The sequence below is a fragment of the Mesoplodon mirus genome (assembly GCF_964341445.2).
Source record: "Mesoplodon mirus genome assembly, chromosome: 3".
Taxonomy (NCBI): domain Eukaryota; kingdom Metazoa; phylum Chordata; class Mammalia; order Artiodactyla; family Ziphiidae; genus Mesoplodon; species Mesoplodon mirus.
Genome location: NC_138978.1, coordinates 123,607,522 through 123,634,773, shown reverse-complemented (window position 1 = coordinate 123,634,773; position 27,252 = coordinate 123,607,522). Strand labels below are relative to the sequence as shown.

General features: G+C 53.6%; 1 protein-coding gene across 2 annotated transcripts; it reads right to left on the bottom strand.

The window, feature by feature from the left end:
• Positions 1–27,252, bottom strand: VANGL2 (VANGL planar cell polarity protein 2). 2 transcript variants are annotated; one of them, XM_082613465.1, is made up of 9 exons: positions 26,975–27,252; positions 15,297–15,319; positions 11,738–11,998; positions 11,479–11,599; positions 8,961–9,568; positions 8,031–8,167; positions 7,382–7,517; positions 4,514–4,745; positions 1–3,624 (listed from the first exon to the last, which is right to left on the bottom strand). In XM_082613465.1, the coding sequence occupies exons 3-9, from the start codon at positions 11,806–11,808 to the stop codon at positions 3,364–3,366; spliced, it is 1,566 nt and encodes a 521-aa protein (XP_082469591.1). In that variant the 5' UTR covers positions 11,809–11,998; positions 15,297–15,319; positions 26,975–27,252; the 3' UTR covers positions 1–3,363. The 2 variants fall into 2 exon arrangements, with proteins under 2 accessions (XP_082469591.1, XP_082469590.1); XM_082613464.1 differs by lacking the exon at positions 15,297–15,319.

Below are 27,252 nucleotides of genomic sequence, written 5' to 3'. Positions count from 1 at the left end.
AAAAGTCAAGTGTCTTTATTTTATATTAAAAAAATTTGTACAGTTTTAGTTCCTATGTTTAAGAAAAAAATCCCTAAAATTGTCATAATGTTTAGATCCACTGCAAACTGTAAAAACAAGCTTTTTATATATTAAAAAAAAGAATTTACATTTTACAATTTTCTACATGCATGCACAAGGTCTCAGCTCTGTAACCCAAAAAAAGGAAAAAAAAATCTAGATCCAACAGTGGAAAATTCTACATTTACAATCTCACTTGGAAGGAACTCAAAAATTCCTCTTCCTTTCACACATAGAAGAACAAATCACAACAATCACACACCAGGACCGAATCCATCAGCAGATGCTGCCCTATGGGGAGGGCAGAGGAAAAAGAAGACAGACTGACAGACACCACAGAGGGGCAAAGGAGCTCATCCGGGCCCAACAGAGAAGAAGAGAAGCACAAACTCTGGGAAACAAACGTTTCAGATGAGAAAGGATCCCAATGTCTCATGACAGGTATTGTGTCAGGGTTTGCAACAGGACTGAGGTGGGGATGGGGAACTGAAAGGGTAAGGGCTGAAATGGAGGGGGTTGGGAAGAAAAAAGGAGAAGCTAAAGGGAAATAAACAAGAATAGAAAGAGAGAGCATTAAGAGTAGTTTAAGAGAAAGGGACAAATGGGGACGGCGGCAGAGTGGCGAGGTAGGTGAAGGGCTGAGGCACAGCATCCTGGTGTGGAGGGAAGGAGGACCAGCCTTCCAAGGTGGTGAAAAGGAAGGCCTGAGAGGTGTGGTGGGGATGAGCTAGGATGACACGTAGTCATAGAAAAGAGCACTGGAGAGACCCAGCCACAGCATCCCTGATGGTGGCATATGGGGCACGGGTGGTAATGGGTGGGCAACACCCCCACGGGGGAAGAATGAGCAAATCCAGCATGTGTTGGGACAGGCAAAGTGGGGGACACTGCTCAGAGGGACGGAGTCAGCTGCACACCCCACAGCAGTTCACAGCATGAAGACAACTTCCCATATAGGAGAAGCAAAAGACAAACACAGCCATTCACTTGACAATTCATCCTGACATTTCAAAAAATAATAACAATAATCAAAGAAGACAAAGATACCACAGTTCTGACGCAAAGGACCAAAACACTACCATTCTCAGTCACAGCCCTTAGTGCTTAGAGAGTCGGGGGGAAAAAAATGTCTTTTTGTTTTAGGAAAAAGGAATGAAAAAATCACAGTGATTAAAAACATGACAGGTTCTTAAAATAAACATTCCCCCGCTCCTAACCTAGGGCAGCGACTCTGATCCCAAATACTTGCTCTCTCCCCACCCCAACTCCTCCTCAAACCACACCACATCCCACTCCTGCCCACAAAGGCAGTGACCCCCATCACCATCCAGGCCCCATTTTCCAGGATAGTGAGGTATTTAGAAATGTGACCAAGAAGGGACTCTTCTGAAACCAGGTCTTTGAAGACAAGGAAAAAATACCTTCCCAGGACCCCCAGGACAGGATGTATCTCACTCAAGCTTATCCCCAAACATACAGCCCCGGCCCAAGGCTGACCTCCAGGCCCTGCCTAGGTCAGCCCCATAACCCACCCAATTGCAGACAAGGTAAGCACTGGCCGAAGAACCCTTCTCTAGTAAGTGGTGTGTGGAAAGATGTGCTTTTTCAGAAAGGACAGCAGGAGAAACAATCCCCAGGCTCCATCAAGCCCAGGGCTGCCACTACACAGAAAAGAAGGCTGCCACTACACAGAAAAGAAGACTCCCTGGTAAGAGATGAACTGTGATCTTATCCCAGGGTGCACTCTGCAAGGCAAGAACCAATGGGTTTTCCAGGGGAAAGATGGGCTTATAAAGGGGCATTGTGAGTTATTCTGAGGACTGGCCCAGGGGACTGCTCCAGCCCAGCCATCAGAATGCTCCCCAACATGGGTGCTGGCTGGAGGTATGTGAGTACTTCTTAGTTCTATTCCCCTTGGCTAAAACTACATAATTTAAGGGTGTCTGATTTAAAGGCTCAGATTTACAGTGAAAGTAAGTATTAGAAGGCCAGCAAATTTTGCTCAAGAATTCAGATTGGGTGCAAAGACTACGGAAGCTAAATGGGGTGAGGGGCTAAGTACCCATCAAGGGCAGCAATCTTGGTCCCTCACCCCAATACAGAGGGAGACCAGAGCCCAGAAAACCAGGCAGTGAGGGAACAGGGGGGACCCTGGCCGGCCAAGGAAAAGAGACCCCTGAGGCAAAGAGGTGGACTTAAGGCAGGGGATAAGGAGGGGCTGCTGGTTCCCCCCCAAAAAGAGATGAGGCAACAGGTCTCTGGAGCTGAGAGAAGAGACAGCAAGACTGGGGGTGGCTGGTGAAGGAAAGAAAAACATTTGGCTGAGACCACCAGGGTGGGTCAGGGTCTGTAAGCCACTAATTCTGTATAGGAGTCTACGTGGCATCCTTCACTGGGAAGGGGGAGACCTGTCCCACCATGGTGGGAACAGAGGTGAAGGACGTTCAGAGGGTAGGGGTCAGCGATGTTCATGGTCTCTCTCCCGACCTTCCCCCAGGGGCTGCACAGGAGAGACCCCTTGGAAGAAAGGTACTGTCCCCCAGGGCCCAGGAAAAGCAGTCACAGAGGGTTTCCATCTCAGTTTGCCTGTGGTCACACGTGACCACACAAATCAGAAATGGAAGGTAGAGATGTCAGGGTAAAGGATGGGATCTTCCCTTGCTCTGAATATGTGTGGATGGGGGAGAGAGGCTCAAACAGCTGGAAGCAAATAACCCTGGCAGGGAGGCCTCGGACTCTGGGGCTGTGTGAGAGGATGCAGGAGGATCCTTGCCCAAGAACTCCAGCTTGGGGTAAGCAGGCAGGGGGAGCAGATCCACCTGCCGCCAGGAGGCCGCAGGTAGCGCTGCCCAGGAGTTTGGCACAGTGGCTCTCTGTAGTCAGATCGGCGCCCCCCAGAGAAACCCTTTTGGGGGCCGCTGGATAGAACTGCTTATAAGAACCTGGGTTCGAGAGTGGGGCTCAGGTGGGCCCTGTGCCCTTTCAGAAGAGACTGTCACCTGGGGAAAGGAGAGGGAGAGAGGCACTGGTTCCTGCAGGGCCTGGAGTGATACAAAAGTGAGGGGGGGGGGTGGGAGGAAAGGGAATTTCCCAGGTACTGTTGACAGCAGGATGGTATCTCCAGGTTCACATGGGGTAAATAAGGAAGAGGGGAGGAGACAGGTGGGGGGGGGGTTAATTCAAGTAGAAAAAAAAACTAGAGCAAGAGGAAGAAGGTGGCAGGAATGTGGCAGGGCCTGAGGGCCACGCCCCCACCACCCTCAGGAGCCCCCCGCGTCTCCCACTCCCCCTGCTGTTGCACAGTCACACCGAGGTCTCAGACTGCAGCCTCATGACAAACTTGTGCGACTTGGGGTCCACAAATTCCTCGGAGAGTTTGAAGAATGGGACCTTCTTGGTGCTGACCACCAGGCTGAAGTCCTGGCGTTTCAAGAGGAAAACGATGCCATCCTTGAGCCCGTTGGTCACCGGCTCCTCGCTCACCAGTGTCCACTGTTTGGCCAGCCAGCGTTCCTTGTGGTACTGGATGGTGGGTCCAGCTGCCAGGTACCGCTCCAGGAAGGCCTGAGGAAGGGAGAAGGGACTTCACAGGAAGTTCTCCCTCCCATCCACCCACCCTCCTTTACCCCTCGGGGGGTACAGCTTCCAAAGACCACCAAGATGTCCCCAGGTTCACTCTCTGCAAACGATCTCAGAATGTCAGAGCAGGAAAGGGCTTGAAATCATCTGCCTCAGATCCTAGTTTATCAATGAGGGATTGGGAGCCCACGGAGGTGATATGGCTCAGTAGGGTCGGGACTGGGACTCAGCTCTCCTGACCCCTTATCCCCGGCACCTGCTATGACCCAGGCAAGCCCTCCCTCGTCCTTCCTTCTTCTCCCTTCTGCTCGTATGGGTAGCGTCCAGCAGGGCTGCACCAGCAGAAAGCTAGAGGTGTCACAGTTAAAGCGCAACATCTTTAGTCACCTGTTCCCCAAAGATGGCTCAGGGGATGCAAGTCTAGGAAGCTACCCGTAGAGCTGAAGGGTGGGAATGGCTCAAAAGGAGCACAGTGCAAAGAACATCTTCTGGAGGTGACGGGGGTAAAGGTGGGAGTTTGGATCTGAAAATTCCGGAACCCCTACAGAGATGAGAAATAGGTCTCAACCATTCCCAAAATGGTCCTGAAACTCCCTCTTCTCCTCACCACTTAAGAACTTTACCCCACGCAGAGATGGAGTGGATGGAGTACGGATGAGAAACTCCCTCTTCTCCTCACCACCTAAGAACTTTACCCCACGCAGAGATGGAGTGGATGGAGTACGGATGAGAGAAGAGACTACACAGAGGTAGAGATGAGAGAGAGAGGGATGGAGCATACGGAAGGAGGTGAGAGAATAAGGGAGAAAGAAGTGGAAAGGAAGGGGCCAGAACTGGGGAAAGAGGAAGGATGCCAGGGGCAGAATGGGCCTACCTTGGGTGTCATGTCGTGAGTGATGCAGAATTCAAGGTGCTGCAGGATGCTCTCCATGGTGTGGTAAGGCTGCTGCTTGGTGGTGCGAAGGTACTTCTGCATGGCACGGGCCATGGATGCGAAGATGGCCTGGGCTGCCTCCCGTGGGTCCATCACCTCCCTGGGGTTCTTCTGCTCCTCTTCCTGCAGCCGCTTAATGTGAGTGAAGGCCTCCTCCACGGCCACCACAAGCCTGGGGAACATGAGGAGTATGGACCAGACGCCAACCTCTCATCTTCCCCCCAGCTTCAGCCCTCCAGCAGCCTGAGCAAGGGCAGGCCTTTGTGCTCTCCCTGAAGCAATACACACCCAACTGGAGTCAAGAACCAGGCTTTGGGGGCTGTGTGTGTGCATGTGAACATGCATGTGTGCAGCTGGGTAGAGGGGGAGGGTCTTTCCCCCTCTAGGGATAGGAAACAGCTGTAGAGCTCAGTGAGCTCAGCCCAGTGACCCAAGGAGGACAATCTAGTGTCAAACCCAGAGAGACAACTATGGATCAAACCCTAGAAAAAGCCTTTTTAAGACCCCCCAAATCACACTTCAGTGGGTGAAAAATTAATAGCTATAACTACATCAAAATGACAGATGTCTATTCAACCATGACAGCATGGGCAACATTAACTAACACCTGGGGTGGGCAGAGGTAATGCAAAAAATATGCTGCAAATCAAGAAGGAAAAGGTAAGAACAGCATAGAAAATGGGCAAAGGAGTGAACAAATAATTCATAAGAGACCTGAAAGGCTGAAAAAGAGATGAAGTCTTCACTGGATAGTAATCAGAGAATTAAAATGTTAATAAGATACTACTTATTCATCAAAATGGAAAAAGTTAGGAAGATGACCATCATCCAAATATTGGTCAGGATGGTGGAAGATTTCTCTGAGTACCATGCAGCGATGAGGTGCAACAAACCAGATATACAGACAAGGGTGAATCTCAAAAATATACTGTTAAGGGGGAAGCAGGGAAAAGAAGCCAATTTACATTAAAAGCATAGAGACATACAAAACAATACCAGTATCCGGAAACCCAGGAACCTGGGGACTTCAAGCAGCTTAGGATGGGATTCTGGACTAAGTAAACGTGTGGATCTGTGTAAGTCTACCATGTCTCTGTTTATTCTTTTGCTTCCCCCAAGTGTCTCAGTAAAGTTTCTTTTGAAAAGATCCTTTTGACTCAGGATCTGAACCAAGGGAAATAGTTTTCTCCTGGTTACAACCAAGGTAATGGGGAAAGAAAGGGTCCCCTGTGGTGGTGGCAGCACAGGAGATCCAAAGACCCTAGTCAGAGCAAAGGTAGAGGAGGAAGGGAGCATCTCCAGTTTCCTTCCCACGAGGTCCTTTTCTGAGACAACTGGAGACTTGCTGGAATGTCACAGAAACGGAGCTGCTGACCTTCAGTCTACTGCAGCCTCGTGTAAGAACAGGGTCAGGGCTACCTTTCTCCCTGGAAGCCTGGAGATCATGTGGGAGGAAGGGCAGAGTTCCATGACCCTCTGCTCCTCCTCCATGGAAATCCCAACAGACCAAGGTGGGCCCTGGCAAACAGTAAGCACCAAGAAAGAATCTTCAGGCATGACTAGCATTCACATAACAATGTGAACAGGAAAAAAGGAGAAGTGAGGACAGCGTTTAAGAATTTACCAAGATATGGGCGCTAGAACTTCATTTTCCCCCCACCCCGGGAAATAAATGGATATTATTTTATTTTATTTATTTATTTTTTAACATCTTTATTGGAGTATAATTGTTTTACAAGGGTGTGTTAGTTTCTGCTTTATAACAAAGTGAATCAGTTATACATATACATATGTTCCCTTATCTCTTCCCTCTTGCCTCTCCCTCCCTCCCACCTTCCCTATCCCACCCCTCTAGGTGGTCACAAAGCACCGAGCTGATCTCCCCGTGCTATGCGGCTGCTTCCCACTAGCTATCGGCTTTACATTTGGTAGTGTATATATGTCCATGCCACTCTACCACTTTGTCCCAGCTTACCCTTCCCCCTCCCCGCGTCCTCAAGTCCATTCCCTAGTAGGTCTGCGTCTTTATTCCCGTCCTGCCCCTTGGTTCTTCACGACCATTTTTTTTTTTTTTTGGTTTCCATATATATGTGTTAGCATATGGTATTTTTTTGCAGGTAAAAATGTACCATCTGCTGAGCAAGCCTACAAGATCTACTGGAAGGAGGGCTAGTCTAGCCTCAATCCCTGCCATTGCCAGGGAGGCTCACATCCTTTAATAGTCCCTGCTCCACTGTGTAGGCAGAATTCAAACGCCCCGTCCACTTCCATCAGATGCCCATCCCCTGGTTATCCAATAATCTCGGTACGTTTTGCAGATGCAATGAAAGTGCTGAGTCAGTTAACTTTAAAATAAGGAGATTATCCTGACAGGTCTGGTCTCATCACACGAGCCCTTTAAGAGCAGAATTTTCTCTGGCTGGTGGCAGAAGTCAGAGAGCGACCTGATCTTGCTGGCCTGGAGGAAAAGGTGAACTGCCTATGGGTCCAGGTGACAAGGAACTGATTCTGCCAACAACCAGTGAGCTTGGAAGGGGACTCAGGCTCAAACGAGAGTCATCTTGATTTCAGCCCGTGAGCCCTGAGTGGAGGGTCCAGCTCACCCGTGCCTGACCCATGGGACTGTGAGACAATCAATGTGGGGTGTTTGCAGCATCAGGTTCATGGTGATTTATTAAGGCAGCAACAGAAAGCGAATGCACACACCCCACCCATATCGTCAGCAGTTACAGAAGCCGATGGTCTTCCTCTCCCCAGCCTATCCACACCCAACAGCCCCCAGCAGCCCCTCCTCCCCCAGGGACCCACCTGGCCCTCCTCTTGCGCACCCTCCGCTCATGCTCGGCCTCCTCGTAGTAGTACTCGTTGTGGCTGTTGTCCCGCCTCCGGGCCGCTGCTGCAATCACAGCCCGGGACTGGCCTGTGGAGTTGTTGGTGCTGTTTTCTGCACAGGAGCAGGAGAGAGAGGGGATGGTCACTTCAGAGCGTGGCCTCCTTTCTCACTCCAGGAAGTCTGGAGCCAGCAACCTGACGCATCCAGAGGAAGCTGTGTCCACCCCCCAGCAATACCTCCCGTTCCCAACCCTCCTGGCCACGTCTGGGAGAGGCCCACAGGAAAGCAACAAGGAAGGCACTGGAGCGCAGGAGTCCTGCACATGTTCCTCCCCAGTGCAGGAGGTTCTGGGGCTCAGAGAGCGAGGGCTTAGGACCAGGGCTGATGAGCAGACGCAGAGGAGCCAGATTAAGGGGACGCACCATAGCATAAAGGGACAGCAAGGAGAGTCAGCAGCTAAGACCAGCCACCTGGAGTTAAGGGAAATGACAGAACAGAAGGGGCTGGGACATGGGCTGGGGAAAGGAGAAAGCAAGGAAAGAAGGGGGAAAGAGAAACAGGAGGCAGGAACTTGGGAATCCTGCTTGGGAAGAGACCAGGAGGCCGAGGAGCAGGGCCGCTCACCCTCTCCGAGGGAATACACCTTGAAGCCAGACACTTTCTTGGCCAGGACGGACTTGGGCAGGTTGAGGAGGGCAGGGTTGTAGACAGGGAAGTCATGGTAATACTTCTCCAGGATCCACACTGCCACGCGCTGGATGCTGTGGGGGACACGGCAGGAGCGGGAGGGAGAACGGACAGACAAGGGGTGCAAGGGGGAGGGACACATCAGGGCAGGTTGGCAGGGCAGGAGAGGACAGAGGGCAGGGACAAGCTGCTTCCAAGGAGCCTGGCTCAGGGCCTGAGGTCTACTTACCAGGCTCCCAAGCCTTCCCCAGGGCTGGGCCTGCTAGTCCTTCCCTGCCGTGCTGAAGCCCAGGGAAGAAAGGGCATTGGGCTAGGGTCCCCAGCCAAGGGTCACCTCCTCCCCTCCATCATTCTCCCCTCAAGATTCCCTGCAGGACCAGGAGGTGCTATTGATACTCTGGATGGCCAGGGCGGGCATCCTGCCCACAACTTTAGGGGGGTTGAAGAACTTTCCTCATTATCTTTTCCTCTGGGGGGGGAGTCCCTCCTCTGGCCAGCTCACCTCTGTGACCACTGACTGAGGGCCCTCAAGAGACTGTGTCTCCAAGAAAGAGCTAGAAACATGATTCCAAAAAGCCCCTGTTCATGCCCCAAACCTTTATCCTCTTTGGTCCATCCCTCTCTAAGATCCCCGATCTCTAATTGTCTGTTCATCTATTCACTCCCAACTCCTAACTCCTGCCTTACCTGCTCCAGGACCCTTAGCCTGACAAACGCTGTTGAAAACCTAGGATGTGCAGAGTACGCAACTCCGTCCCACACAGCCCTTCCAACCCATCCCTTCCAGCCCCACCATCACACCCTCCTACCCTACGGTCCTCTCAGCCTCCTCCCCAAGCCTGTCTGCCTGCCCTGACACGCCCATACCTGAGATGGCCCACGTTGTAGAAGCGGCTGGCCCCGTCGGTGGAGCGCACGACCTTGAGCGTGAACTGAGGCTGGAGCTGGCGCAGCTCCAGCAGGACCACAGCCAGGTAGTGCACGAAGAGCAGGGCATCTACCAGCGACACGGCAAACTGTACCACGCCCTGGTAGCTGCGCTCGCGGGCGTCCAGGATGCGCACGCCGTAGAAGAGCCAGTAGGAGACGACGAGCAGGAAGACGAGCACCATGAGCAGGGCACGCAGCACGAAGACACGGGGCAGAGAGGCCTTGGGCCGGCGGAAGAACAGGGCCCAGCTGCCCAGCAGCAGGATGAGCAGCTTGAAGGCCACGGAGATGAAGAGGCCCTCGCAGGCTGTCCCGCACGGCTCCAGCTCCTCCCGCCACAGCAGTGGGGGCAGCAGCAGGAAAGCCAGCGGCGTGAGGAAAGAGAGCAGGGCCAGCGTGGCCCCCGCCGCCACGCCCAGGTGCCGGGAGCAGTCCAGCGGGACGCTGTCCTCCATGTCCTTGGCAATGCGCGTGAGGTCATCATGGGAGATGCTGTGCTCCGAGGTGCCCGTTACTACTGTGGTCGTCTCCCCCCAGTTGTCGTCCTGCATCAGGAGGGGCCGCAGCAATGCGGGGAGAGGAGGAGAAGGCAGGGACACAGGAGAAAAGGTGAGCGGAGAGAAGACAGAGAGCAAAGCAGGGAGAGGAGAAAAGAGGGTAATCAACAAACATGCAGCCGTCAAAGTATTTACTGAGCTCCACGGCATGCCCAAGCCTGGCCTCTTCAGGGATGGGACATCTGAGACCTGGGCCCTGTGGGAGCTTCATGCCATCAGCCAGACAGCAAAAAACTACCCATGTACCCTCAGAGCAGAGGGTACAAGACAGATGCCAGGGAGCCGCTCAGCCAGAGACTGGGATCTGAGGTCAGACTCTCCAGGCAAAGAGGGCAGGCTCGAGCAGGCCACCTGCGAGGCCAGGATAAGCAACAGGTACCTATCCTCCAAGTATCGAGAGCCACTCAAGGTTTCTGGTTAAGGGAGTGACCTGACAAAGGCAGCGTGGTGAAGAGAAGAGGACACCGGGAGGAAGGGTTGGGGAAGGTGAGTGACTAATGCAGGGCATGTGAGACAGTGCAGACTCGGGGCCACTCTGGGACTCTGGTCCGCCTGGCTGGCTCTATTGGGCCATCTGAATGCCCACCACACAGGGGCTGCCTGCTCCCGGAGGCAAGTGAGTGGACAGGTTGAGGTCCCCTGGTGCCCTTCTGAGTGTGGTCCACTCAAGCTGTTTCTCTGCAGGGGCTGGATGCCATCCCTCAGAGGAGCCCTAAGACCACCAGTGGTCATCCGTGCCTACACCCTTAACTCGTGAACAGTCTGGGAATATGGAGTCACATTTGGACACCCAGGGGATTCAGGCTACAGGACAGAGACACAGAATGGGGAGGTAGGAGACTGGCTGGCAGGGTCAGCGACTAGGGGGTGGAAGAATCTCCTCCCCGAGGAAAGGAGAAGAGTCTGACCAGAAGATGAAAAGTGGAGGCGCTGCCTGCTCTCAGCTCAGGGAACCCTAATATGACCCTCAGCCACACTGCCTAGGCGCTCCAAGCATCAAGGGCCTGGGCAATCGTCAACAACAGGAGCTGATCAGGTCTCAGGGTCACTTCAAGAATTCAGGAGGCCAGGTCTCTGGGAGAAGATGGGATTGGGAAAGAGAGAGAAAGAACATTTCCCTCAGGTAGTGATTTGCTCCCAAGACCCAGGAATCCCCAGCGTCAGTCACAGAGATGTCCTGTGAAGTCTCCAGCTCCCTAAGATGCTCCCAAGAAGAAAGAAAAGGAGGAATGAGACATGGACAACCTCACAGTCAACTCAAATCCTGCCTCTGCCTTCTGCCAGCACTGGGTTCTGCCCCCTGACCTCCCTGCCAGGCGCACACAGTGGGCCAGAGAGGCTAGACCAGGAGCAACCTGCTCAGCCCTGTCCCAGAGAACTCTCTTGCAGAACCTCCTCCGTCTCCCCAGGCTCACTTCTTCTCCCTCCCCTTTCTCCATCGACTCCTCCCACCTACCCTAAGACCAGAGGCGCTATTCTAGAGCCCGACACCAGAGAGCGCTGGAGTGCCCATGCCTTTAGGCTCAAGGAAAACTCAGGGTTGCCACGCCCCCAGCCCCTCCCACTCCAGATCTCCAACCCCCTAACTGGCTGGCCTGAGCCCAGAGGAGCCAGGCAATTCCCATTACACAGCCCAAGTCACATGGGTCATAAAGACGAAAGAGGCTGCTGCTTCCAAAGGGATCTCTGAATTCTACTGAAATTCTACTGCATTCTACTGAAACAAGGTCCTAGCTTGGGACACTTAGCAGAAGTATGACACAAGATGCCCTCCCTGATCTGGTCTCTGTCGGAAGAGACCAGGTTTCCAGGCTCTTCCCCTTTCTGATGGACCTCTAACTTCTCCAAGGATCAGTCTGGAAAACACCTGGCCTAGACCTCATCCCCCTGACGCTCACCCGCTCATCCCCTCTCGTGGACTCATTGTCCAGCAGGGGCTCCCCTGGAGCCTGGATCGTCACCGACTTGTCCCCACGGCTCCCATCTCGGCTCTTAGAGCGGTGTCGGTCCCGACGGTCCCTGCAGCAGGAGGCCAGGGGAACAGGCACAGGAGGTCAAGGGGAGGACCCGGGTTTCTCCGCAGCCACCCCCAGTCCACCACCCCTGTGCATGCTTCCACCCCTCCCCCCACATGCGTCACGCCCCACGCACACCCACCTGTGCTTGCGGGAGCTGCGGGAGTGGCCCGACTTGTAGGAATAGCCTGAGTACTGGGACTCGGTGTCCATGGCGTCTGAACGCCGCGCCTTGTAGCGCTCCAGGGCCACAGGCTGGGGCCTTTTGGGGGGCCCCACTGCCACCTCCTTTAGCACCGACTTCTTCAGGCCAAGGGGCACCTTTAGAAAATCAACCGTCACCCTGAGGGACTCTATTTTGCTGGACGGGTGGGCTGGTCTCAGAGAAAATCAAGCGGCCCTCCTGAGGAGAGGAAGCAGCATGATTAGGGGGAGCTGGAGCTTTCTGTGGGGTCAGAGTGGAGAGGAAGGCCATCCCCAAGAGGCAGGAAGATCAGGACAGCCTTGCCACTGCCTGAGAATATTGCACCCAGCTTCCTGCTCTGTCCAGTGGGCCCAGTTCCTCCTGCCCTGCCTCCTAGAAAGAGCACCCCCAGACTGTGCCAAGGGCTCAGGGGTGGGGGAAGATGGCCAGCAAAGACCACCCAGAATGACCCAACACTGGACCCCCTGCAGGGGAGAACCAGGCAATGCTTTCCTATACTCAGCCAGGAAAACTAAGACTCGGAGAAGGCAGGTTCTAGTCAGGCCAACTGGTTGGACCAGTGGAGACCATAGCAGGAGGCAGCTAGCTCTGCCCAGAGGCTACCCCAAGCTTCTCCTTCTCTCCCCTCATCTCCTCCCACTCATAAGTTCTGAGTGTGCCCACAGGGGACTGCCTATGGCTGCTTCTCTTGGCATCCGCTCCCCAGCATCTACGGCAAACACACCCATAGTTACTGTCAGGTCAAGTTGGCGGCTCCCCCTGAGGCTGTGTGTGTGTGTGTGTGCGTGTGTGTGCTTGTGTGTGCGCACAAAGCGGGGGTAAGGAATGGAAACTACGGATCACGTGGTGGGGGGCAGGAGGAAAAGGCGAGTAGAAACCATTCTCTGAAAACCTAACATCCTGAACTAGGCAAGGTCATGAGCTTATCTGGCTATTTGTGGGCTGAGGGGCAGCATCTTTCTTCTATACTTTCACCTTCTAATTCTGCAGGGAGAAGGACCTCTCCTTCTCACCTCCTCTCTCACTCTCGACCAAATCCTGCTCATTCCTCAGAGTGCAGCCCCTACCCCCTCACAAAAGCCCCCACCTCCCCCAGCACCCAATGTTACATCTTCCCCTCCAACCCCGACCCCACCAGCATCATCCCTGTACACTGAGCAGTCATTTCCTACCTTCACTCACTGAGTCATCAGCTCTTGCTTAGGCTCCTTCTAGGAACCATGTACCCTGCTAGGCCCTGGGTACAGTGGTGAAAAGACACTGAGTTCACAATCTAGCGGGGCCGGTGCACGCTAAACAAGTAAACATGTGAGTATAAACGACTAACTACGTCAGTGATGAAAGGAGAATAACGAGGACAGTATGACAGACAAGTCTGGGGAGCGGGGCTCCTTTAAACTGAGTGGTTCCACAAAGTCTGAGAAAACAACAGCCAAGCCTGAAAGAGCACAGGAGTTAAGCAGGCAGAGCGGAGGGAAGAGCCTGCAGAGCTCAGAATCCCCTGTGGAAGGCCAAAGGCAGCAAAGAGTTGGGTGGACCAGTGGAGCCGGAGCTGCGGAAGGGAGAGGGCGGTGGAAGGTGAGGCTGAAGAGGTGGCCGGGGGCCGGGTTATTGCAAACTCCATGGGTCAGGGGAAGAGCTCATGGGAAGCCTGCAGAGGGTTTTAGCTATGCAGGTATGGACTGGAAAGAAGAGAAAGCAGAAGTAGGGAGATGAATAAAGAAGCGACTATTGGGCTTCCCTGGTGGCGCAGTGGATAGGAGTCTGCCTGCCAATGCAGGGGACACAGGTTCGATCCCTGGTCAGGGAAGATCCCACATGCCGCGGAGCAACTAGGCCTGTGCACCACAGCTCCTGAGCCTGTGCTCTAGAGCCCGCGAGCCACAACTACCGAGCCTGTGCTCTAGAGCCCGCAAGCCACTGCTAGTGAGCCCTTGTGCCACAACTGCTGAGGCCCACATGCCTGGAGCCCATGCTCCACAATAAGAGAGGCCACCGCAGTGAGAAGCCTGTACACCGCGATGAAGAGTGGCCCTCGCTCGCCGCAACGAGAGAAAGCCCGCGTGCAGCAACGAAGACCCAACGCAGCCAAAAATAAATAAATAAAATTAAAATTGAAAAAAAAAAAGCGACTACAGTGGTGAGGCTTGGATGGGGCAGAGCAGCAGAGGAGATGGGAAATAGTCACTTTTGCGACATATGTTGGTGGTAGGACCAACAGGACTTAATTGGACTGCGTGAGGGGGAGGGGAACGTCAAGATCTCTGGCCTGAGCAAGAGAGTAGGTGGTCGTGCCACTATTAGGTGGGAAGACTGCGGAGGAAGTTGGTGAGTTCAGTTTCCAGTGTGCTGAGTTCATGGCTGTGAGACAGGCTGTGGAACAGGCAGCTGGTGTCAGAGGAGCTGGACTCAGAAAAGAGTCTGAGCTAGAGGTATGGATGGTGTGCAAGGTCAAGGGCATGTATGAGATCACCCAGGGAGAGGGTTAAATAGGGAGAACCCCAATATGTAAACGTGTCCGAGGAAAGGGATCAGGCAAAGGGGCTGAGAAGGCAAGGCCAGAGGAGCCTGGAAGCCAGAAGAGGAGGCTGTCATGCAGCCAAGAATTAGAGTGTTTCAAGGTAGGAATAAAATCAGCCAGGTGCTGCCAGAGGTCAGTTACGTTAATTTGCTTTATGTAGTTGTTAACTTTTCTCCAACTGAACTGAACCATCAGTAACTTGAGAATAAGAACTATGATTATACATATTTGTATCTACCACCTTCCCATGGGCAGATAGCAAGTAACTAATACCCACCTGACTCTCAGGGAAACTGCAACGACTGTAGGGACATGAAATCAATGCTAAATCCATCCATTTATCCTCCTAACAGAGTTATGTGGAGGCGCTCCACGGCCTAGTGATGTCTGTCAATAGCCCCATGTCAAGGCAAGTGTGTGACAGAAACATACTTAGGAAAACAGAGACACAGGATCTTAACCCACCCTAAACCTTTCTAAAAACCTTTGCTACAAACAAGGCCCTGTTCATCTCCCTGTCTGTAAATTACATATTGGGCTCCACTAGCCCATCTCCCCCAAGAACCCATTCTATTGGTCTAGCCCCTGATACAGTTCAGACACATCACCTGCAGCTCTCTTGCTGTGGTTCAGCTTATTCTTTCTAGTCATCCTCCTAAAAACTGAATTTCACCAGGAGGTTCAAAGAGAACGACTGGGTTACAGAGTGAGAGAGGTGGAGAAATAAAGACGAGGACTGCCATGGACTCCAGTCCAGACAGAGACACCAGAACCCAGACTCTCCATCTCCCCAGCCTGAATTCTCATGTCTGCCAGAGCCAACAGCAAAAAGAGCCTGGGATTTGCAGCCAAGTATCTGAATTCCAAGCCTAACTCTCCCACTGATGAGCTGTGTGACCATGCGCAAGTTACTTAACTTCTCTGTGCTTGGCAGCCTGGTAGGCTCATTGGTAAAATAGGGAAAATGATACACACCTCGTGCGGTTGCTGTACGTATCCTGGGGGTAAAAGAAGTACTTTAATAAACTGCTCAGCAAGTAATAAGTTAAGCAATTAATACACTCTGGCTTCAGGATCATTCCTACTCCAATCCCCAGATACTTCCTCTGAGACTTGGCAAAGAGGTGGTATAAATAAATCCTGCTGCTTGCACAACTAAAGTCACACACACACACACACACACACACACACACACACACCAGGCCAGAACCACCACTTCAAACACACCCAGGAGGGAAGCTGATGCCATTGTGCTTCCCCTACAGATAAATTTCAAACCAGACAAGGGTGCTAGTCCCCTCCCAACCCTTTGTTCTAAGCTGCCCTGGCCTAAAGCTCCCTACCTTCCTCCCAGCTACTTATTAAAGACCCAACATAAACCCAGCTCCCCTGGCCTGCTTCTCCCACCCCTACCAACCCAACTCAAGGTGCCCAGAAAGCACCAAAACATGCTCCTCCCTCCCCTCCCAAAGAGAGGGGCCAAAAATGAACCCAATTTCTGAGGCCCTTGCCTGCTGTCCCCTCAAGTACCCCAGGGAACTAATCCAAGCACTGGAGAGCCTGTGGGGAAGGATGGGAGGTGAGCAAAGAGAAGGGCAGAAGTTCCCCTTGTTTAACTGGTCTCAGGAATCAGGGGTTTGGAGGGTCTCCCGGGTGGGCAGCGTTCCCAGGAAAGAGAGTGGGGGAGGGGATCGCTGGATGAGATCAACAAGTGGAAATGTGGGAGGCATGACAGGACTGGGAGGGAAGTCCGGACTTGCTGCAGGGCAGGGAGTGCCCTGGTTTGGGGGGTGGGAGGCTGTAAAAGGGAATGTGTTCCATTGCTTTTCACCTTGCCCCCACCCCATCCCAGACACACAAACACACTCACCCGGTCCCCTGCTCAAACCAACCATGGATTATCTGGGGTTGGCCAGAGAGGAGAGTGGGAGGGAAGAGAGGCCGTCACAAAAAGGAGACCCTTCTCCCCTCCAAAGGCCTTTCAGAAATAAAATTAATGGAATGTGTCTCAGTATCATCCCAAGAGGATTGGGAGGAGGGCTGGGGGGGAAATGTGGGGGCTTTTGTCCCTGCTGCCCAGCTTCTCCCACATTGATCACCATGGCAACCAAAGCCCCCTGTTGCCTAGGTGATGGCAGCCAGGTCCTGGAACCCATACCCAGCATCCCAAGCGAGAGAGGTTATGGAGGTGGGGGCGTAGGGACACAGGGGGAGAGAATGGGGTTTCTCCTCTGGCGGCCCCAGCTTTTGTATGAGCTCTGGGATCGGGTTTCTTCAGGAAACAATCAGAGGCCTCTGGAAAAAATACACTCAAAACCCGGCAACAGGCAGAGGGAGTAAGGACCTGGGTGGGGTGGGAGGCATTGGAGGGGTTTGTGTTGGCCAAAAGTCAGACCAAGACTAGCCCCTTCCCCACTGCCCCACTCAGAGGAGCAGCCTAGACAGACAAGGCCTTGGACACAGACGCAGGCAGCCCCATGCGAGGCGCGTGCTGAGGACGATGACCAGACGGCCGCCTCCCCCTGCTGCTCTAGCCCAGGGCTATCCCACCACCCGGTCCCAGCTCCTTTCAGGCCTGGGGTGGGGAAAGGAGGTAGAGACAGGACCCAGATCAGGCTGGGGGGAAAGAACTGTGGGAGCAGGGCAACCAGGTAGAGAAGAAGGTGGGGAGGGGACAGAACACAAACATGCACCCAGAAAGGGCGCCTGCAGTTCCTCGTCCCTACCGAGGTCAGGGCTGGGAGTTCCAGACCCGAGGCGCAGCGGAAGGCGCTTGTGTGGGATTTCAGAATGCACTTCCAGCTGGAGCGGGGAAGAGGATGAGAAAGAGGACAGGAAGCCAGAAGTTTTCATCCTACAGGAGCAGTGCTCCAATAGGACCATTTTTTAAACAAATGGCCTTCCTCTTCTCAGGCCAGGATGGGGAAGGGTGGTCCCGCCTGGATGCAAGGAAATGGGTATGATCACCTCTCATTTAGACCCTTCCTGCAGAGGAGTCTGTGGACCCTTGCCCATTAAAGGTCTCTGATTCCTACAATCTTCAAAAATACTGAAACACTATGCTGTACATCTGAAACTAACACAACAGTGTAAGTCAACTATCCTTCAATTTTTTTGAAAAGGTCTCCGATTCCTACACAAGAGCCTAAGTCTTACTGCATGTGCCCTGCACCCTCCTCCCCACTGCAAATCACGGGAGGTGTGGACATGTGGGCCCCCAGCCCCATGGCTCCCTAAGCTTCACCTACCACTGCCTCTGTCCAAGGATATCAATGTGAGTTCCACCCAAAGTGCTGGATGCCCACCCTCCTGGGGGGCACCAGAAGTCCCATCTCCCAGACCAGTATCCAAGGAGCTAGATGTCTGCCCAGAGAGACCAAGCACCTTGCCAAGACATCAGCTAGTGTGAGGCAGAGCGGATTCCAAGTCACAACTAACTGTTTCTCCTCTTTGCCCCGTCACTCCCTGAGTTTCATGGATGTGCTCAATCCAGGCCGCCCTGTCAGACACTGGTAGAGGTAGGAGGTGTCCGATGTGGGGGGAAAATGCAGCACCTAACAAGCTCCCAGGGAGGAGAGGGAGGTTCCAGAACCAATGACTGTGCCCACATCGCTCTCCACGCCCCCCCACCACCACAGGAGGGGACCGTGGATTGACCCACCCAACTCTCAGTAGGTCCCAGCACTAAGCTAGAAGAGGCCTTCCAGGTGCAACCCCAAGTTTTACAGATAAAAAGGTAGGGCCCAAAGAAAGAAGGGTGCTAGCTCATGGTACTACATCCGAGGCAGCCCTTTCTGGCCTCCGTTGTTAGAAAGACCTCACTAACACTGTGACTCTGAGGCATGCTCCTCTTGGAGTGAGACCAGGTTCCTCCACGACACTCCTCCTGGACTCTGGTTCCTGGAATAGCCAAGACTATAAGATGGCCAGGACAGGAGAGAATTCACTGGCTCCTGCCCTACCCCTTCTTCCTCAGTGACAAAGGGACAGAGACTAGACCGGCCTAAGCTTGTTGAGACAGTTGAGACTGAAGAGCCGCTTCCCCTGTAAGGGCTGGTTTCTGCCTCTACCCACTGACCACTCCTGACTGAGGATCTCAGTGTTCCTTCATCATTCCCATCCAGCCTTGCGCCATGGACGAGTCCTCCATCCCAGGAGGCCCATGCTGGGTTCTCCCTACCACGAAAAGAACTAAGGCACAAAGTGGGCCAGGACCAGCCCCAGGCCCTAGACCAAATATGGGATTTTGCTCCCCCCATTCCTGTACCCTGAAAAAGGCCCCAATGTCCTTAAGTGACAGTGCTGTCCAGGAGGCCAGAGGGAACAGCTGGATCACAGTGGGCTGAGGGGCAGGAAAGAGCCGGATGCAGACGTCCAAAAGCTGGCACCAAGCCCCGCCCCCGCCTTGTTAACGGGCACTCTCCCAGGACGGCCCCAGACATGAGCTCACTCTCCTTAGAGCCCTGGGGCAAGGGGCAGGATCCCTCTCCTCACTGGGTTGAGCATCAGGGGAAGAGCCATGCTTGGGTCATGCAGACAGTCTATGCTTCCAGAGCAGCTGTTCACCACCAGACCCCAGTGCAAGGAGCACTGCAGGGGAGGGCCCATGGACTGGGCTCCCGGCCAGGATACCTGAGCTTGCATTCTAACTGAAAAGGAGCTAGGGAAGCCAGAGCCAAGCTCTTCTCCACCTACTTCCTTAATTTCTCTTGATCTAAAGCAGAGGGGGAGACTGAGGACCCTCCAAATCCACAGATGCACTTAAGCACAGACACAGGCACATGTACACCCGTACTCGTACTCCCCCTCTGAAACCTGGAATGGCTCCTGCCTGCCCCGCCCAGCTCCACCCACCCTGGCCAGGCAGGTTCTGTAGAGACCTGCTCTGCTTTCTCTCCAGCACGCCCACCCCCACCCCGGCTCTCAGAAAGTCCCTGCCCCCAACACACTGCACACAAGTACACGCATGTTGCACACACGCGATAGCGCTGCATTCCCTGCCTCCCCCAGACCCATTCCCAGTCGGTCCGGAAAGGAACACTGGGCGGGAGGAAGGAGTGCGCGGTAGAAGGGGCCAGTAATCCCTTTGGCATCTGTCCCAGGTGGAGGCCAGAGGGGAGACAGGATGCTAAGCTGGGGAGAAGGTAACCGGGGCTTCTAGATGCCTGGATGCTCTGTTAAATTTTCACCAATGAGCAGGCCCCATAATTCCCACCCACCAGGCTCTGAGCTTCTTCCTCCCTCAGCTAGGGCAAAGGACTGGCCCCTACGTGCCCATCACGTAAGCTGCGGAAGAGCCAAGAAGGAAAAATAGGCACCTTGAGTTGTCCTCAGGGACAGGAGAAGGTGGACAACGGGAGGCAGGCAAGCCACGTTGACCCAGAGGCCAACTTCCTGTGCGCTCCACATGCCCACCCTCACGGAAAACAAAAATGCCTCTGCCTCTTCTTAGCCTACTGTCCTAGGTGGGCCCCACCTGTCCCTGACCCCAAGAGACCTTCAAAGCCTGCTCACCCAGCGCCCACCTCGGGGGGAGGGGGGGCGAGCAGAAAGCAGCTCCTTGGGATGAGGAGTCAGCCAACCTTAGGTCTGCACGTGGATGGGGAGAGTTGTGACGTGGGGACACTGGCAACAAAGGTCGGTTTGTGTGGGGAAAGCAGTAGGGAGGGCCTAAGCGTGCAAGATGCAGTGTGACTAGGGGTGTGGGTGGCAGGCCTGGCTCTCCCTGGGTCTCCCCATTCTGAAAACCTTCTCCTCCTGCTTCACTCCAGGGCCTCTGACCTGGTAAATCAGCCAGTTCTTATCTAGGAAAACCGAGCCAGCTGTAAGGCCCAAGCACCAGCCAACCTCCACTGTCTTGACAAACCCACCACCTGAGGTTTTCACTCTTTCTGAGGAGCCTCAACATCCCCCAACCCTTATGTCTGCCACCCCAATCCTGGAGTAAAGCAGGGGACAAAAATAAGTGTTTCTGTTCACACTCAGTTGCTTTCCAAGTTACTGCATTCACACCTCGGGCTCAGCACCTGTTCCTGTGTACTTCCACTCACCCTAAAAAGCCAGAGCCCCCTCCCCAAACCCTCACACACAGACACACTCTCTCTTCTAGCCAGACTGGGGGAGCCACGAACTCTCTGGTGAAACTCTCTGGGGTCTGAGGGATATTGTTAGGGGGTTGCTGGAAAACTCTACAGACAACGAGGGCCAGGCCCTTCCAATCAAAACAAGACTCCATGGGTTATGGTGGCCAGAGCCCCCACGTGTGAAGTGACCCAGCAGACAGGAACAGGGCAGCCCCCGGGGATGTTCTACCCAGGTGGCAGGCCTGCCCCAGGCTGTGACAACAAGGTGCTCCTCCTAGGAGACCCCATTCCTCCAGCAGACTGACACCCTCCCTCAAGGGTAGAGTTCTCTACTCCTCAGGCTGACATCTGGACTCGTGTCTGCTTTTCAAGAGATAGGGGAACTATTCAAGTTCGAGATTAAAGGCAATAATGAACAAAACCTGAACTAAATGAAATGAGAGGAGGGAAAGGTGGAAAGAGCACTTTGGGAAACGGAAGAGAAATGACACCAGATAGACCTAGCATAGCCTCTGAGGAGCTATGTAATCTTAGATGAGTTGCTTGCCCTCTCTAAACCTCAGTTTTCTTATCTGTAAAATGGGGATAATTGTGCCAACTTCAGAAGGTCGAGTGTTCAATGAAATAATGTATACAGAATATCACGGAGTCAAGCACGTAACAGATGCTCAATAAAATGTTAGTTTCCACGTCTTTCTCCTATAGAGGGTGCACAGCCAATCCCCTTCACTCCCTGCTCCCATAACCTCATAGTGAGAAGTAAGACCCCACCAGGAATAAGATGGAAACAACACTTTGGCTACAGTGCTGGCCCCAGCCCCCAAATGACGGTCCCTCTCTAACTTAGGCCACACCCAGGTCTGAGAGAGCAGCCAAAACCCCTCATCCCTCTCTCTGCCTCTTTCCTCAGGGACTCCTGGATCCTCCAGCCTCTCTCTTCCCCTCCCTCCTTCCACATTTACAGTGAGGCAGGGCCTGGGCTCTAATCACCTCCTTCTCTCCTGCAGGCGCTAAGCTCAGCTGTGTGTGGAGTGGCAGGAGAAGGGGGCCCCAAGCCTCCCGCCCCACTCCAGCCCCCAACTTCTTCCCACTCTCCCCTCTCACTGCCCCACCCTGATTACCAGGATATCCTCAGCTCTGCTGATTCTAAGCCCACTTCTCCCAAACCCGTTCCCAGCTGTCATGTCTGTAATTACCAGCCTTGCCAGGGGCATCAGACAAGCACAGCAACACCTAATTTCCAAAGGGCGCCACCACACAAGGCCTCTGCCTCCTACTCTGAACCAAGCAGTGTGGAGAAAGGGATGGAGAGAGTCTTCCTGACCCACCTCATTTCTCTCCACATCACAAGAGAAAAGGTGACAGAAGGTTGCCCAAGTCAGATCAGCAAGAGACAGGATATAAACAGGGAAGAGTGCTGGGGAATGAGTGTGAGTAGGATTTACTCCCAGGCCTTTTCCTTCACCTCTGCTACCAAAATCTCCCCATGAACAGGGTTACCCACCTGGAGAGCGTGAGAGAAATTTCAGGTCAATTCAGAGAGAGGGGAAGTCAATGCCCAGTAAAACAGGAAGACAGGTACCCACAGGGATGAGGGCAGATGCATACTGGAGGGAGCTGCCCAGGAAAGAGGAAGAAAGAGCAAGTTTTAAAAAGTCCCATCTGCGACCCAGACTCTGAGAAGAGGCAATAATATCCCAGCCTCTCCTCTCCCTAATACCGCCATCCCCAGCCAACCACACAGGACTTCATTTTATAGGCAGGGAAACTGAGGCCAAAACCCCAGTTAATACTTCAAGATCCAGTAACGCCAGCAGCATGTGGCTCACCAGCACCCCCGGTTCCTTCTAGCTCATGCTCAGCCTCTACCTGCAGCACCCTCCCCAGGCCCCTCCCTGCCTGCCTAACTCATCCTTTAAATCCAGCTAAGGTTGATCCACACAGTGGAATATGATTCAGCCACGAAAAGGAGTGGAGGTGTGATGCTACAACATGGATGAACCTTGAAAAAATTATGTTAAGTGAAGGAAGCAAGACAAAAGGTCACACATTGTATAATTCCATTTATATAAAACATCAGAATAGGTAAATCCATAGGGACAGAATGCAGATTGGTGGTTGCCAGGGGCTGGGAGGTAAGGAATGGGGAGGATACATTAACTTGTATCCTTAATGGGTACAGGTGTCCTTTTGGGGATAATGAAAGTGTTTTTAGACAGAGGTGGTAGTTGCACAACACTGTGGGTGTACAAAGTGCCACTGTTCACTTTAAAATGGCTAATTTTAGGGCTTCCCTGGTGACGCAGTGGTTGAGAGTCCGCCTGCCGATGCAGGGGACACGGGTTCGTGCCCCGGTCTGGGAAGATCCCACATGCCGCGGAGCGGCTGGGCCCGTGAGCCATGGCCGCTGAGCCTGCGCATCCGGAGCCTGTGCTCCACAACGGGAGAGGCCGCAACAGTGAGAGGCCCGCGTACCGCAAACAAAAAAAAAGGCTAATTTTAGGGAATTCCCTGGTGGTCCACTGGTTAGGATTCCACACTTTCACTGCTGAGGGTGCGGGTTCAATCCCTGGTCGGGGGACTAAGATCCCACAAGCCGCACGGCGTGGCCAAATAGATAAATAAATAAATAATAAAATGGCTAATTTTTTTTTTTTTTGGCCACACCGCGCACCATGTGGGATCTTAGTTCCCCGACCAGGGATCGAACCTGCACCCCTTGCAGAGTCTTAACCACTGGACCACCAGGAAAGTCCCTAAAATGTCTAATTTTATGTGATGTGAATTTCATCTCAGTTAAAAAACATCCAACTAAGGGCACATCTCCTCCAGGAACCCTCCCTGACACCCATGCCAGGACCAAGCACTCTTGCTCCATGTTTCGGTGGCCTCCTGAACACACCTCCATATACTACTCACTGGGTTACAGTGAATCGGCATGTTTATGCACATTTTCCCTATGAAAGCCGGTCTTATTCACCCCTCCATCCCTCGTGCTTCACACAGCACCTGGCAAATAGTAGGCAGTGCCCAATATGGTCTGCCAGAAGAAGTGCAGAACCAAGGCCTAGCTCTCCTCCCCAACCCAGAACTCACTCCTTTAATAATCATCAATCAGAACCCAAACCATTCCAGCTAACATTTACTGAGGGCTTCCCAAGTGCCAGGCACCGTGTGAAGTACTCACTATATATTACTTCATTTAATCCTCATAAACCTAAGAGGTAGGGCCTATTATTAACTCCATTTTACAGGTGAGGCTTCAAAAGTTATCTACCCTATCTGAGGTCTCAGAACTAGGAAGTGGCCAAACCATAATTTAAGAGCAGGTGAAAACCCAGGGAAGGAGGCCACTAGAGGTTCCTGGAGGAAGACCCAATCTGGGGAGGGAGGATAGTGCCTTTTTTTTTTTTTTTTTTTGGTAAATATTTATTTATTTATTTGGCTGCGCCAGGTCTTAGTTGCGGCAGGCGGGATCTTTGTTGCGGTGTGCAGGATCTTTTAGTTGTGGCATGTGGGTTCTAGCTCCCTGACCAGGGATCGAACCCGGGCCCCCTGCACTGGGAGCACAGAGTCTTAACTGCTGGACCACCAGGGCAGTCTTGAGGATAGTGTCTTAAGACATCTAAGAGGCTGAGGAATAGGTTTTAAGAACCTGCCCAATGTCACAACACTATTAAGTACTAATTCCAGCCAACTCTGCTGGACGCTTCCCTTTGGCCTCACAGTGTGGGGAGCTGCTCAGGGAGGAATACCAAGGAAAACTGAAGACCCTCAAACTCAGAGGATGAGGGGCATCCCAGATCTCTTCACTGTTCCCCACAAAGCTTCCGTAAGTCAAGTTGATCCCCCTCTAACTGAAAGGACCTCTTGGAAACCAAGTAAGCAGATAAAAGTCTGTCCTGCTCTAGGGACAGGGAAGGGGGCCCTTCCTCAGATCTCAAAGGAGCAGAGGCACAGAGGGGGCACACCAGAGAGGCCGGCCCCAGAACAATTAGGGGGAGAGAGGGCAGAAGCAAGACAATGGGGGAGGAGGGGGCAACGCGGCCACTAGTTCCAGTATGAAGTACTTTCAGAGGCAGCCTTTCCTAATGTCTGACCACAAGTCCTCTCCTCCTTGGAAGAGCCCCCCAACACACACCAGTATAATACATCACGCATGCAGTGAGAGGACAAGAGCAAACAAGGTACCCTGGAAGGTACCCCAGAGCACACCATCCTAGATGCAAGAGCCTCGCTCGCCCTGGGAACCTTACCCATCAGATAGGTGTCAGGTTTGGGGCAATCATGCATTTTTTTAATCCAGTCTTTTCCTTCTCTGCCCCACCCCTAGTCCCAACATTTTCTGCTCTTAATCTGGGGGCTTAAGAAAGGTGGGGAGCCCTGAGGGCTAAAGAGGGAACATTCCAATTGTACATGCCCATTAGGAACTCCCATTAGGGAATTACCCAGAGACCCTAATGGGCCTGTGCATTCACAGCCTCAGCTCCTAAAACTGGGTGCCTCGATCTAACCTCTGGCAGCAAAAGGAAAATGACTGAGAGTGAGATGGGCAAACATGGCATGCATCCCAAAGATGGCCAGCCCCTTCCCTTCATCCCAAAAGAGAAAGAATGAAAGAGAGAGAGAGAGGGAAAGAGACAGAGAACGCAGATGCTGCTTCTCTGGGGACAGATACATCCACTTCCCACCACACCATCATGACGGTGAGTACAGCCCTGGATGAGTGCCTGCCCCTTCCCCACCACAGGGACAACTGCCCTCCTGGCAAGCTCAGCCGCTATTCCTCACCCTGAGACCTGGCCCCAGACCACAGCTCCATCCCAATCATGCTTCTCATCAGCAAAAAGAATGTGATAAACCACACAGCCACACCTGCAGAAACTCCTGAAGAAACCCTCCACTGCCCTCCCCAGAGCTCCCATGCTACCTTCTCAACCCCTTCCCTTCCCTTGGGAAGGGAACCCAAGATGTTACACACCGGGTCTCATCCCTCCAGACATGCTCCTTCCTCCGGCCTCCATCCTATACCAAAATCCCAGACTCCTCGGGAACTATAGGATCCTAGAGGCAGGGCAGTTAGTGGACTCTGAAACAGCAAACTCCAAGATGGCTTTACAAGAGAACTGTGGCCTGAGGGGGCTGAACTTGGGCTGCAAAGCAACGAATGTAGCCTCTCCAAGCACTAGAACCCTACCTATAAGGTGGAATAAGAGGACGTCCCTCCAATCCCCCAGATTCCTCTAGGACTACAACCTGAACCCCTGTTGCCTATTCCCCACAACACACACCCTTGTCCAAAACAGGCAGCTCATAAAATGGCCCACTCACTCCCACCCATAGGTCTCAGATACTTAAGGCACTACCCTCAAAACCAGGGCAGGGCCATTCAAGAAGCCTTAGAATCCTCCAGGCAGCCCTCCTTTTGGGCTCTCTTCCAGGAAAATCTGCCTGCAGAGGCAAGTGGCAGTACCCCCAATACACACTCAGAAATACACACACCACCTGTGTGTGGTGTGGCAGGCACACGCTGGTACTTATCTATCAACACAGGTTACACACAAGAGAACACATTCACTAGCATCCCTTTCCAGTACACAGATGCACACATACCTATCCAGGTATGCCCCATTCTGCTCTTACACACCCACCTCCCTCAGTACCTATCTCTTTCCCATAAACCCCTACCCAGTTCACATACATAGATACACACCCCTTCCCCACAGTATACCCATAAATACATATCCAAACACACCACAGATACATGGTCAGCTCCTCCTTGGGTGCACACACACTCAGGCACAGAAAAACACCTTCATCTCCAAACCCACCTGCAGGAACACGCAGCACGTCAAGGTGCACACACACACAAAAACAAAGAATCATGCACACTGATGCTCCACCAAGCCTTTAAAACTCACCAATGCAGAGCCCACAGCCCCTCAAATGGGTAAATATGAGTGGAGAGAGGGATGCCGGCGCCTGTCCTCTGGGCCCCGATAGATAACACAGTGCCCAGGTCTCTGGCCTCCATCCCCATCCTCGACCTGCACGAACACTCCCTCCTACTCTCCTCGGGCGGGTCTCCCCAGACTCCACATCACACCCTCAACGCATACCTGCCCCCGGCCCTCCCCACACTTCTGAGGTGTGTATGCACCCCTAAACACCCTCGCCTTCCAACACCTCCAGATTTCGATCCTTCCACTGCCTCTCCCCCCACCTCCAACACACCCAGCCTCTGACTTCAACCGGCTCCCCCGGTAACATTAAGGCCCCCGCCGGGCGCCGGGCCCCGGGCCCAGGAAAGTCCCCGGCTCTCCAGGCCCGGGCTCCGCCCCCTCCCCACGCGCCCCTTCCTCTCCCCAAAGTTGGGGGGCACTCTGCTGTGCAGTGGGGGAACGGACCGGAAGGGGGTTACCCCGCGCCCCCCTTCCCCCATAAGCCACCCCACTCGCTGGGGGACCGGGCACCCCCTGGCCCCTTGCCTGATTGTCCCCTTTTCTGTTTCCTTTTTTTTTTTTTTTTTTTTTGCAAACTTTGCCCGCGCCCCCTCGGCCCGGCACTCACCAGCCGCTGCGAACTGCCGGGTGGGCTCCGCCGGCGCCCCACTCGGCCCGGCGCCTTTGTATCCGCAGCGTTCCGGGTCGCTACGAACTCCGCGCTCCCGGACGGGCAGCGCGGACGATGGGGGGTGTAGAGGGGGGCTCCTGAGTCTGGTCGCCCCCTCTCCGTCCCAGATCGCAGTCTCTTCCCCCTCAGGGCCCCAGGGGCAGGGGGCCGGGGGGAATGCGGGGCGCTTAGGCTCCCATGGCGGGACCAAGGATCAAGGAATCAGGGATCAGGAA

Coding starts and splice junctions, on each gene's coding strand:
- VANGL2 (XM_082613465.1), bottom strand. CDS start 11,808: ATGGACACCGAGTCCCAGTACTCAGGCTATTCCTACAAGTCGGGCCAC. Junction 7,518..8,030: donor GGTGTATTCCCTCGGAGAGG/GTGAGCGGCCCT, acceptor GCTCCTGTGCAG/AAAACAGCACCAACAACTCC. Junction 3,625..4,513: donor CTCACGACATGACACCCAAG/GTAGGCCCATTC, acceptor TCCCTTCCTCAG/GCCTTCCTGGAGCGGTACCT.